The following is a 14,328-nucleotide window of genomic DNA, read 5'->3' as shown; positions in this document are numbered from 1 at the left end:
AAATGCCAAAATATACATCACAGTTGTGCTTGACTGTACTAACCAAAAAAGCAGTAGGGGCCAAGCTGACTTACCAGAGCTGCATTGCCCATGTGAAAAATGGAATTAATCCTTTGGGCTAGATGCCATTCGGTGTCATTGATACAAACCTGGAGGTCAGCAGAATCACCATGAATTTGCAATGTCATGACTGAAAACAGAATCTCTCCTCTAGCACTTAAGTTTTATGCAGCATAAAATATGTATGGATGCTTGACAACTTTTCCTTTCATTATATACAAAAGTGACTCTCTCTTCTCTCTAAAATAACACTGTCAAACCAAGAGGGACTGCCAGAAACCTGTCACAGATAATAATCTATTTGCCCAGGTTCCTGAATAGCAATGAAAAAGAAGATATTGAGTGTCAGTTCCCAACACATAAATTAAAGCTCCATGCCTGTAATTAGGTTGTGTTTCCCCCCCCCTCTGAAAAAGAAAAAAACATGTTTGATGTTACAATTACTTTTAATTATTTTTCTGAAAGAAATTGTCTACAGGCATTGTGGGACACCTACCCAAGGATTAGTGATAAATAAGAGTAAAAGGTCAAAATTGCAAAATTCCTTGCAACCTCAAATGAGTTTCAAGAGCATTTGCACTAGAAAAAGTATTCCTGGTTTAACACCAACTGCAAATGCTGCAAATGCTCGCTTTAAAAGTAAAGAAAATCTCCTTCTTTTTCCTTGCACTTGGAGAAGATGAAAAGGTGAAAATATAACACTGGAAGTTTTAATTTACATAGCTGATAGCTTCATCCCCCAGTGGTTCTGCACAGTGTTATGTGGCCCACTGCTTGAAGATTCTGTGCCCTTTATCTGAAATGCTATTAGGGAGTACATGTAAGCAACAACAATGTACAAATGAAGGTTCAGGACCTTTGATCTCCCAGTCTGTCCCTAAATGTGTTTTTTAAGTGTATAGAAAATAAATGCACTATGTTCTAAGTGGAGGCCGAGTCTCCAGTATTTTTTCTTCTCCTCCCCCTTCCTTTTCTGTTTATCCACAACAACAATCGTTTTCCTGTCCCAGCAAGGTTTTACACCCACCAAAGTTCTGAAGCAATGAACATTGAGTAAACAAAAGTGGTAGCAGGCTACTTTTCCAAACCTGAGGAATTACCCTTTACTTCTACATCTCTAAGTCACCTTCTAGTCTGCATCCTCTCTGCTGGGGATTTTGTTTCTGAAACACCACAGGCTGTGTCTCTGCTGTCTTTGTAACCAGGACCAAGGAATGATCTATGTTTCTCTGGCCAGTTCACCCAACAGATCTCACATTTGCAACGCTCATGGCTGGTCCCTACAGCAATCCATTTGTGCCCAAGCTATGCAGCATTTGGAGGGGTCTCTGGATCAGTACCCACTCTCTGGGACTTCATCTTGTTGACCCACACATGGACACTATGTAAGCCATGTGCGACACTAACCGGTTTCATTCTGTCATATGATTTTCATTACATGACCATGGCTATAGCAACCTTGTCACAACAGTTTGGCTCTCCTCCTGACCCCATGTGTTCTTCTTTGGGTTTGATACACACTGGTAATGTTATGATTTTAAAAATGAGTATCTCACCATAAAGTAAATAATAATAAGAAGGTTACCTTATACTCTGTGATATTTACATGTTTTAAACAATGACATCTAGAATATGTTGTGTGTACAGAGGGAGGGGGAGACCATGAGACTCTGTAAGGGGACAGACCATTACAGAAAAGTACTGGAGGACAAGCTGGGCTGACAGAATAAGAGCTGATGTTTTGTCCATACTCTCTATTGTAATAGGCTGGTCACAGACCAGTGTGACCACTAATCTATTCCTGGATCTCAGTTCTGATGCTGTGGGAACTACTGATCCCACTGAAGGATGATATCTGAGGAGTGACACAGCCTGCTTGCAAAGGGGACAGAGAGCAGCAAGAACTTGAGATGAAACGAAGCCTGAGTGTGGACTCACCTGCTGTCTCCCCTGGGTCTCCTCAATCCATTCAAATGGTTTTATTATTTTACCAAATGTCGATGTTCTGTGAAACCAGCTGCATGTCACAGTTGGCAAATTAGCTAAGTAAATTCTGATTGATATATGGCTATATGCACAATGGTACCTATACATATATACAGTGGCTATAACTTATACTATCAAATAAAGAGTGCATTCTTTTTACCCTCTACTAATCCTCTTACTCATAGGCATTTACAAAATGTCATAACTGCCAGACTAAGTAGGCAGTAGAAGTATATGTTTAAGTTATTATAGCAGATAATTCATATGTTGGGTTATCAGAAGATATACTTAGCCAGCTACTTCTCTCTGAAATAGAAGTGAAGTAACAAATAGACTTCAAATAGATTTCCTACATTTTCTCAATAGTTTCCAATAAGAATTAAATCTACTACAAGGTGATCTAAAGAGCAAGCATAGCACCAAGTCCAATCACATTTTTCAAGTAATACTTAACATTTACAGAAAGATTTACAGGAACAATCTAATCCTGTCATTAACAGAAAAATGGGCTTTTACAGAATTTTAAGCCAATGCTGCTGGATGGTATTCATGACACTGCTGAGAGAACTGGCTGATATTATTGTGAGATTACCATCATGTTACCATCTATGACAAACTGTGTTCATAGGTGTGTGAGTTCTGGAAACAGGATTTCTCAAAAAGCCACATTTACAGAAGAGGAGACAGAGATGACAAACTAGTAAGTTGGGGGAAAGAACATAATACGTCTGATATCCAGTCTTTCAAATACTGGAAAACATTCCCTTCATCTCCCTTTATATTATATGAATACTCAATTGTGTCCAGGGGGATACTGCTGTTAGGATGTGTATAAACACAACAAACATCACTACAGCTCCTGTCTCTACCATATATTTTTGTTTATTTCATCATTACTAATCTGAAAGGAAAATAATAATGGGAAAAACCACATTCACCTCAGCCAGCACATGTAAGTCCTAAAAGACCTTAAAATACAATCAAAAGTATATTTTTCCATGTCCTTTCCAACATTATCTTCTTACTGATTCAAGAGTTAATGCTGGTTTTAAATAAATGTCCTTGGCTTGCTGAACCAATCTTTAGAGAGATGTCTCTTCATGGTATTTTCTATTCAGCAAAAATATGCAGACAGAGGACCCACTAAAGTAAAAACCTATGTTCTTCAGGTAACCACAAAATATTGGGGACCTCTGTTCCATTCAGTGCAAAGGGCCTTATCTTTCATCCATCAAAGTTGAAAGCAAAATTTTCACTGACTTGACTAGAACCAGACTGACAATAACTGATGTGGATGGATTAAGCAAATGCAACATGGAAAGCAACTAAAATTAATTCTGCTTCCTGTCAAACTTATTGAATTAAAAAAGAAGTTAAAGGGTAAATTTCCAACTATCTCTGTCCTGCTCTACTCATGTGATTTACATTTCTTCTATCATTAATTTAAAATTACCATTTAACTATTGACTATTATATCCTTTTCTGAATGAAATTCAGTTCAACACAGTGACTGCTTAAATAGTAGTTGTAAAAGTCTTATTTCATCTTTCAGTACTAATATAGAGAATGACATGCAAAGGTCCTTTCTAACTCTGTTTTACAGCCCAGAGGAAATAAGGCCAAAACAAGTAAACTGATCTTCAGACTTCCATATAAATTTAGAAAGCCTGTCAAGGACAACAGCCTGCTTTCTTGATTATTAGGTTCCTCCATGCTTGCAAGGTGCAACCAACAAAGAGTGACATTAGTCACAGTGAAGTATCCAAAAATGGTACCATCTATGTTTTAGAATGCATATCTTGTACTCGGTAGGCAACATTCCAGTGAAAATCAATGACTGATGAAGCAGAAATCACAAAAACCTAACTGAACTCATCAGTTTTCTTAGAAGGAAAACTCTGCAATCAAGAACTCCATTTCTTGCTCTGACTGGTTTGAGAGCCTACTGTACCAAGGTGCAAAACCAGCCTACAAGAAAAACACATAGAAGAATAATAACTATTACAAGCATGTCTGCTTCTCAATTACTTGTAATTCAAAACCACAAATACCTGTTCACATAGCCTCATTTATTGCTTAAAGACATTGGCCAAAAATAAACATACAGAGAGAAACAGAGAGACAAAACTGGCTATTCAGGAAGAAAATAATTCTCTACTGTTCAAACTCTTCTGATGCTAAGTCATCATGCTGTCTTTTGTGGATAGAATTTTTGCTTTCATCTTGATCATGCTGACAAGTGCCTCACGGGTAGCTGCCTCCACTTACTAGCATTCAGTGTATAACCTAGCATCAGTAATATGGAAAAGACCTGGTGGGAAATGTTATCTTCCCACCAGAAGTGCACTTTTGGTCTGTGTATACACAATCCCTATTTAAACCTTCATTTAGCATCAGAGGCAAAAATACTTCTCAGTTCCCACTTAAAATGCCTCTGGGAATTGTAACTGGAAGAGTACCACCTTAGATCTGTCAGACAGACACATTTTATTACCTGAAGGATGTTATTTTAACCCAAGATATAAAATATAAATGAACTGCAACTCAAATGGCTTGAAGATCTAGCAGAAAGGCAGAAGGGTGGAAAGCTTCCCAGAGACATTCCACCGGGAGAAGTCTGATTTACTTAATATGGATAAATATGACAAAAAGATATTCCTATCCAAAGCTTTAATAAGTTTATGGTTGGCAGGAGGAACTGAAGACAGCCTTGAGCAGCAGCTAATATACAGAAGAAGATGTTAACCAGGAGAGTTGGAAGAGGTAAAAAGGAGCTCCAAACAGATTAATTCAATTTAATGGCAGAAGATATTGGACACTCTGAAAACTTCTGTATTCTATTATGGGCCAAAGGAGATGATATCCTTTTTCAGTGACATATCATTTGTACTGTGGGGTAAAATCCAAGGGATCTTCGTAAAGCCCCTAGTATTTAAGTTGGGCAGAGAATGTTTAGATATGAAAGGTCATAGCTGTCTATGAAAAGACAAGTGAGAATGTAAACAGAGGATAAATCCAGATATTATTTTAGAATCTGCCACCGTCAAAACTTTGTCTTTTCTTAAAAGTCAGAGAAGTTCTTTTCTATACTGAAACAGGGATTCTGGGTTTGTTGTTAAAAACATTGGAAAGTCATTAGATGGCTCACTAGGAGTGTTATTTTAAATGTTACTACTGTATCTTCAAGCAAAGCAACACTCTTTATGTTTGTTAATGTATTACGATTTTTTCCCCATGTTGAAAACTTCAGAGAAGTTTGGTTTTGTTAGGAAGGAATTTGGGTTAAGTTGCTGAAGCAGGTAAACATAATTAAGTGGAAGAAAAGGAGGCAACCGGGATATGGCCTGTGGCTTAACCCTGAACTAAACAGCATTTGCATGTGGCTTTGTGAAATATTTTATAACATTTTTTTCTGGCAGAGAGATGTGGGAGTGTGACATTTTCCAGTTGCTGATTTCTTCTCTGCTCAAGAAAGGAAACATTAAGTTGTTAAAATTATAAATAAATACAACTTCATCAGCAATTTATTCTCCTAATTGTAAGATCACAAATTTTGACTAGGATCATTAAGTAAACAGGTAGCATATGCTAAAATTAAATTACTTTTAAAACTGTAGTAGAACATCAGAACCCTTTGGTATGTAAAAGTACATTAGAAATCTGTTTTTAAAAAGTTCTTAAAGAAAGCAAGAACACTTCTTTCTTCCCTCTTCTTAGCTTAACATTGGTTCCATCAATCCCTTGGGTAAACTCAGCAATTTCCAGGAAGTTTGCCTGAATCCCATGATGCCAAAAGAAGAATTTAGACCTAAACTATATGGAGCAGTAAAGATAAATCTCTTGACTGTTTTCTGAGATTCTCTCCTATTATTAATCCCTATGCTGGGACATACACAATTGTGAAGATATTAATCACAGTATACTCTGCAGAGAAATAGTCAATAGGATGTTTAACTCTTGATTTATACACAAGCTTGAAGTATTTCACCTGTGTAATTCTGCAAAGTCAGTAGATTATTTCTTCTAATTAAATCTTTATTTCAGTTCTCAGTGGGCCTGATTTTCCTCTTATTAACAGCAAGTTTATTAATATATCTCTCATCAATCAAACAGTGGTAGTGTCTAAACAAGATTAACATAAGAAAAAGTAAAATCAAGGCCATTGACTTTGTACAACAGTTTTTCTGGTCTGTTCACAGCTAAACAGTGCTTACTGAACACTTAACAGAACAATGGGCAGGGAAGGAAAGGAAATTTTTATTGTTTAGAAACATGTTTTGAAGGAACAACTGGCAAGATCACAAAAAAAGGAAAAAATCTACTCGGTAAGCAAAATCAGTCACTAAGTATAACCACAAGTACTAACCATCTTGGTCCCTTTCATATGTACTACAAACTGAAAGCTAAATTGCATATTAAGGTAAAATATTCTGTTACAACTCAAAATTGTATGATGGGCAAAAGAGTGTACACCTTACTGATAGAGTAAAAGAATTATTACTGTTTTTTACCAGCTCTTTATTACCTCTGTCAGCTGAATCCCTGAACAGGTCAGCAAATAGTCATTTTGTCACTGTTAAATAAGCTACAGCCAGATCAAGTAAAACCTGAGATTGTGCTTTTCCAGGTCAGCATGAAGTCAGCCTTTTACTAATAATGAAAAAATCTTACATACTAGACCTCAATATATGCAATAATCTGTCATCCTTTTCAGCACATACAAATTAAATATGAAATTTTCATAATACAGATACATCAAAATAATTTCATCAGATGCACAGAGATGAGGCAGACGTGACTGAAGGCATGAAAGGAGCATCAAGACAAAAGGTATTTAACATAATCAAAGAAGAAAATAACATGCATTTTTGCAAAACAAGAAGTGATATACAGAAAGTTATCTAGGAATTGCTAATGGTACCATCAACTACCTGTGATTTTTTAAAAGTAGCAACAATAGAAGAAAAGAGGGAATTAAGGAATGACAGACAGTAGGAACATCTCATACTTAGGCTGAAGATAATTTTGAACTCCAAACAATGAGTGAAGAAGATTCAGATATACAAAACCATTTTAATAATTAAAAAAAATACTATTTTTATTTTCAATATTCCAAGAATAAAGTACCGGGATGATTTATAATTCCAACAAAGATGAAGAAGATTGATTAAGAAACTGAGAGAAGTTCATGAAGAATTGAATATAGTGAAATATCCACTGAGCAACACATGCTGTTATATAAATGAACTGTTAATTGCCTTTTGGAAGACCAAAGGGTAACATTAAATAGGACCTAAGAGCTGTGATTGTTGCTAACATGTTGTGTTAGCTGTGATCTGCTAACACTGTGATCTGCTAACACTGTGAAAAAATTATACCTGACAAAAACAGGACAACTGATGAGAGCAGACAAGGATCTCTGCGACTCAAAGAAAACTGCTAAGAACTGCCTGATGGTAACTCCCAGTTTCTGTGATTTTTAAGTGCAAAGCAATATTTGCTTCATGATTCCCATGAATTGCCTACTATTGATCCAATTTTTTTTCGAGTCTCTGTATTTACACGGAAGTTAAACTTTTTACATTCATGTTTTTTATTTGAGCACCTTAGAGTATTCTATCCCTTCAATCACTATATAAAATAGAAAAAGTAGAATTGGCATACAAAATAAAGTATACGCCTATAATTATTTCTCAGATTAGTAGTAGCTCTCACTCTTTAACTGTCAATCGGTTCCACTTGCTGATTATTTGAATGTTCTTACTTTTAAACCTTGCAGTTTTCTACAAAACTTTTTACAATGTCTTGTAAATTATTCACCTTACTGACTCTATACGAAAGTAGTAATCACAGGTCTGTGTCCTATATGAGACTGGAAGTGAAGCTGCTATAACTGTACCTTTTTGGCATTATTTCAATTTTATTTTTGTAAAGTGTCATCAAAATATTTAAAACTGCATCTGCCTTTCTCTCCTTAAACAAAATGCTCAAATTAATTAGGTATGAAGGTTCTGCCAAATTGACAGGAAAATCTTTTTCATAATCTCTCTGATCCCTCTGTGCTGGGTTTGAGTGTGGTGGGGTTTTTGGTAGCAGGGGAGGGGGCTATAATGGTGGCCCTTGTGAGGAGCTTCTTGAAGCTCCCCTGGCTCCAAGTCGGACCCACCTCTGCACCAAGGCCAAGCCAATTAGCAATGGTGGCTGCACCTCTGAAATAACCTATTTAAGAAGGGGAACATGGGAGGAGGAGTGAGAGTTGTGAGAAAGTTGTGAGAAGGACACCTATGTGAACACCCAGATCAGTGGAAGGAAGAGGGGGAGGTGTGCTGAAGTAGAGAGCGCCCTTTCAGCCTGTGGTGAGAGGGCAGGAGCACACCCCTGCCACCCATGGAGGTCACCGGTGGAACAGCTGCTGATCTACATCCTGTGGAGGACCCCACACCAGGCAGGCCTCTGTGCTCAAAGGACAGGACTCTGAGGGGAGAAGACTCTGCTCTTGTAGTTCTGTGGGAGGACTGCAACACATGGGGGGGACCCATGCTGGAGCAGTTCGGGAAGAGCTGCAGGTCATGGGAAAGAGTCATGTCAGAGAAAGTTTGTGTAGGACTGTCTGCCGTGAGAGGGAAACCACACTGGAGCAGGGGAAGAGTGCAAGGAGTCCTCCCCCTGAGGAGGGAGGAGCAGCAGAGACAATGGGTGATGGACTGACCACAACCCCCATCCCCTGCCCACTGTGCCACTGGTGGGGAGGGGGGAGAGAAATCAGGAGCAAAGCTGAGCCCAGGAAGAAGGGAGGCATGGGGAAGGTTTTTTAAGATGTGGTCATGATCATTACTGTACTACTCTGTTAAGTGTTGTTGTTTTTAGTGTTTGAATTGATGTTCTTCGTATTCCCATCCTGGAGTCTGTTTTTTGCCTGTGACCAGGGAGGGTGAGTCATTCCTCCCTGTCCTTGTCTGGATTCCCAAGCCTTTTGTTTTATTTTCTCCTTCCCATTCTCAAGGGTGAAAGAATGAATGAGCAGCTGCCTGGTGCTCTGTTGCCCTCTGGGCTCAAACCATGACAACCTCCCAGGAATCACAAATCACTTCATCAAGTAGTTCAATGGGGACGTTTGCAGTACTCAGCTACCAGTGAGGAAGGTGAAAATGTAACTATATTTGATATATAGGACGGCTAGACTCTCCTGTTTATCTAAACTCCACTCACTCTCAGATTTAGTGCATGCAGCTTTAAGGTGTTTAAGGAATATTATGACACTGAAAAGCAGAACTGTGTTCTACACCAGTATCTTTAGTACACAGATGCACAGGAACAAAGTGCCACCCACACACCAGCATACTGCTCTCTCATGTGACTCCTGCCAGTCAGTTCAACTATTATTTCTACATCCAGAATTAGACTATGCCCCAGAATGAACTGCTGATATACCCATGTCAACATGGAAAGCTGACATTAAAAGCTGCTAATGAAAGGAGGTTACTGAATTATGAGAGGTGGAATAAGGACTAAAACACTTTAGCTTCCTCCAGGGAAAATAGGCTATTACAGGTGACAAGCATAAGTACAGCAAAGCTATGAAATACGAAACGCACCTGCATTTAGGTTGTAGTTTTAGTTAGCCTAATTCTTTGTGATAACCAGGGTGCGTACCTCCCAATAGGCAGAAGTCTGATTATTCATACCTGACACATGCATTTACATAGAAGAAGGCTGCACACTTGACTACAGAAAATTCTTCTTTGCCAGCTGTTAAAAATAATCAGTGAAAAAGTGTTCATCTTACATTTATAGTACTGCAACAGTCAGAAATCCTTGTGCCAAAGGCAGACCACTTTGACTTCTACATAAGCCCAGCAGGTTTATATGCTGACATCTGTTAGTTCCCTTTACAAGGTAGGAACAAGAAGGTCACTGTGATATTTGCCATATAACAGCAGCATTCCTTCTGCAGCCTTCCCTGGCAGATGCCATATTTTACTTTCTTATGGTCACACCCACAATTCATTTCACAGGCACTGAAATGCCTGTTGTGACAAAAATAGCAAAAAAGTATTAAAATAAATCAAAGCTTTCCCAGGATAGCTATGTAAATATAAAAAGTCCATACAATGAAAATTAAACAATAAATTTATTTTTATTGTGGTACATACTGTAATAAGAAAAGAAACTACCGACTCTTTAAGATATTCAAACAGCAGTATGTAGATATTGGATTGTATGGAGATTAAGAACGGCATCATGGCTATAAAACTGAATGACTGTATATGATTCTTGGTCTATTATGTAAACTGATCATACAAACGGAAAAGATGTACTCTGAAGAATATTCAATTTAGAGTATTTCAGAAGAAAGTCAGAACATGAATACTCTGGTTTTAAATTGCAGTAGTTAGCAAATTTTTGTTGTGCATGAAGGTCTGTAGAAAGCAGAAGAGCAAATTAGAAGTTTTCACATGTGTTTACTTAACAGAATGCAAATGTTATGGAATCTGAAATTGGTTTCATAACAAGATATATGCTGGGCAAAATTAGTGGAAAATTGATTATTTTTTTTTATTTCTCATATTTGGCTAATCAGCACTGAAATATTCCTTGGACCAAAAAGCCACAAGTAAGCTTATGAAGAAGTATCATGGGTAGCCACTTCTCTCTTTAAACTGGAATTTGTATCAGGCAGAACTAAGAAATAAATAATTGAGGGTGGTAATTCCATGTGTTCCCTAATTATCATGCACTAGCACCTTAAAAAAATGTTTTTCTTCCAGACTCCATTCTATTACCAAAGCATTACTTAATTCTTTCATGAGTGTATCTATAAAAGAAAGACAATGAAATGCTAACTTGTAATCTATGTTATTGATTTTTTGTGCTAAAAAAAAAATTGTAATGATGGAAGGAGATATGATAAAAGAGGTAAATTCTGATTTTGGGTTATTCATATCTTAGTTCTATCTTTGAAATAATTAATTCCATTTCATGCTCAGCTCTATTTCTTTAACAGGATGAAAAGACATAACTCACAAAAATGTCCACTTGCCAAATTAAATGTTACTTTCCTCCTCAATGCATGTTTTGTCATTTAAAAAGGCATTTTTTTCTTTTTCTTACATTTCATCACAGTTTATATGACTGTGTAGACAATATATTTTTAAATAGAAATCAAATAGAAGAGTAGGCATAAAAGCTGCTGTCATTTGTTCAGATCTATACTAGTATATCAGTCTCACTGATGAAGACTGAAGACTCAACCATGAAATTAAGAAAAAATCTCAACCACAGATTATTTCAGGAAAAAAAATGTGTCCATTTTTTTTGGCTAAGAAACTATGTTGCCATATACGCTACTTCAAATAATCACTGTTTTTTTTTATGTGGAGCTAAATCTGTCTTCAACCAACTCTGTATTTTCCAACCCATGCTTTGGTCATGACTTTGCTGAGAAAAGTGTTAATTGACATCAAGTAGCTAACACTGTATTTGCTACAGCTTGTCCTGAAAATTCCATAAAGAATCTAGACTGAAAGTATAATTTATCAAAATTGAAATAATCAAGTCATTTTAAAAGGCTGGTCAGCTGACATCATCAAACATCCTTTCTTCCAGAAACATACTTAATCTGTACTTTTTACTCAGTATTTTTCAGAACCTCCTTAGTCAGATACTGAAAGCTCTGGTATTTCTCCAGGACACTTAGAGAATGTCATAGTATTTTTTGTGCCAGCCTTTTGGTTAAAACACGATTTTTTGTTTTTCATCAGAGCTTCCTAATTATTAGAGAAGTAATAGAAGCAGCGTAATTATTAGGCTACTCTCAACATGGGATTACCTTCCCCTTTTGAAACCAAGCATTTTTGCAGAGAAGGCTGCAAGACAGCATAAAGAAAAAAAGAAGCAATGCTGCCTCATAGATTAAGGGTGATACATTTTCTGAGTTTCATGACAGAATATTTGTGACTTTTTTTTTTTTTAATCTAACCACTGTTTCAAAATTCTACCTCTTAATTGAAACATAAAATAAAGAATTTAATATAGTTGCAATTTAAATTTTGTATTTGGTAAAACAATTTTTCTAATTTTTCGGTCCATGACGCTTTTAAACAACACCAAGAAGATTTATACCAACTGAAAAAAAAAAAACCCACTTACCTGATGAGATGTCTATTCGGTTCTTCTTCACTTGTGTGACATTGATATGGACACTGACTTTGCCCTCATTTATATCAATCTCAACATTTCCCAGGTCATCTGCAAAGTTGCTGAAGACAAGAAGTCCATTGGGGTTCCAGGTTCGGAAAAGGAAACTGACTGAAAACAAATCCTGGCTTGGACGACCAGGAACCTCAAGGTAACTGGTGGCATTGAAAAAGACAGGCATTGTATGTGGCTCCACACAAGAAAAACTTAAATTTCCCTAAGTGAAACACAAAACAAAATAAAAAAAAAGAAAAATTGTAAGATTTTGCTAAATCCATAGTTACCTCTAGAAAAGTATTCTAGGTTTCATTCAACCTAGACACTACTATGATCAATGCAAGTTACATGTAAAAATATGCTATTAATATTATCATTACTGTTACCATAATAAAGTTGTTGCTGATGTTTCTGATCTGCCCAGCAATGGCCCCATTATATTTTGTATTGTACATGCACATCAAAAGGCAGTCTTAGCACTGAGGAGTTATAGTCTAAGATAAAGCTTAGATGAAAGTTTTAATATTCCCAGTTCAAAGCTGAAGAAATGAATCACAGAGAAATGTGGGCTTGTTTGTGGTCACCAAATAAGTCCATAACAGAGCAGTAATTAATCATGTTCTACAAATGAAATAGAGCTTTCCAAACACCTTTGTATCGATGTGTCAATCAGTACAATACATGAGTTTGAGAAAGAGGGATGTGTAATACCGTATGAAGAGCTAGCCTCTCTGTTACGTTTTCTGCTGGATAATGCTAAATAAACTAATACTTCATTTCATGAAGCAGAAAGATTTGGAGTAGCTGATCATTAAAAATGCCTAATACTTGTAGTTAGTCACTAATTTTCTCTGTAAAAGAAACTGCAGTTTTCACACTGTAAAATTTTACTCTTTGGGAAACTGATAAAAATCCAGACATTTTTATTGATTTCCAAGGCTTTAAAATGTATCTATAAACAAGACTAGAATTAGGGATATGAATTTTTCACTCTGATTTTCATGTCATTTCTCACAAAAGACCACAATGGTAGGATATATTATCATTATTTTCCTCAGAAATTGTAAATAATTTGTAGCAACCTCTGTTCAGAATTGACTTTTTAATGCATCAATGCAAATATAACAGGAAAACTTCCTCTGATGAAGAATTCCTGTAACATGTGGCAAAACAGATCCTGTTCTATGGTTAGGTTTTCTGCTGCACTACAGCAGATGGATACTCTGTGTCGATTTCAGATCAATTTGGGAAGGAAGAATTTTATTTGATGCAGTATGGAAATTATTACTATAATCAAGATAGCAGTTTGATATTTATTTGTACATTTAAAAAAATATTAAGGATTGAACAACATTTTTGGAGGTACTTAGATGTTTAGAGATGAGGTTCACTTAAGCACTGTTCAGAATTCCAGTAGGAGTCAATCATCATCTTTATCCCATAAATATTTTTAAACTCCATATTACTGACTTCCTGATACAAGATTTTATGTCACATATTTTTGTATTAATATTGTATAAATGCATCTGAAAGTTCATCCTGAGGGAAGTTAGAGAATTTGGAAGCAAGACAGTAACTCTATGTCTGAAAATGTGTTGGAAGAAAGTCCGAAGTAAATTTTTCTTAGAAGTAATTATTTTCAATTGGAGATGGGCTAGATGACATCAATAAGGAAGCAAGATTTAGCATTCATTTACCGATGTCCAAACCGATCACTTTTTAAAAGAACATGACATCAGAGAACACCTTCTCTGTGTCATAGCAAGATACTACCTGTGTGGCAGTTTCTTATATAGTATTTCAATGTCAAAACTAAATGAATAAAAATAAGTTTCCCGAGCACTCGGATAGATTCTTAGATGATTCTGCATAACCACCCCCTTTTTTCTATAGAACATCAGAAGTTATACTGTCACACAGTCTACCTATAAAGGCCAGTAGAACTAATAGCAACTAGGATATCAGGTTGGCAGCCTCCATTAATTAAAAAACACTGATGCTTCCAATAATCTGGAACTAGAGATTGTATTTATTTATACTGATCTCCTAACAGATTTGTCCCTATCTTTATTATAAAATCTCAGCATT

The 14,328-nt window shown here is 36.4% G+C and overlaps 1 protein-coding gene across 1 annotated transcript in view; it reads right to left on the bottom strand.

Annotated features, from left to right (window-relative positions):
- The window catches only part of CNTNAP2 (contactin associated protein 2), a 1,392,626-nt gene that overhangs the window by 783,977 nt on the left and 594,321 nt on the right, over positions 1–14,328 (bottom strand). The window contains exon 8 of the mRNA XM_042806379.1: positions 12,196–12,460. Within this exon, the coding sequence (XP_042662313.1) occupies positions 12,196–12,460 (265 nt within the window). The remainder of the gene's footprint in view (positions 1–12,195; positions 12,461–14,328) is intronic.

The sequence above is a fragment of the Tyto alba genome, unplaced genomic scaffold, assembly GCF_018691265.1.
Source record: "Tyto alba isolate M040663 unplaced genomic scaffold, T.alba_DEE_v4.0 Super-Scaffold_46, whole genome shotgun sequence".
In the NCBI taxonomy this organism is placed as follows: domain Eukaryota; kingdom Metazoa; phylum Chordata; class Aves; order Strigiformes; family Tytonidae; genus Tyto; species Tyto alba.
This window is presented reverse-complemented; position numbering and strand designations above follow the sequence as displayed.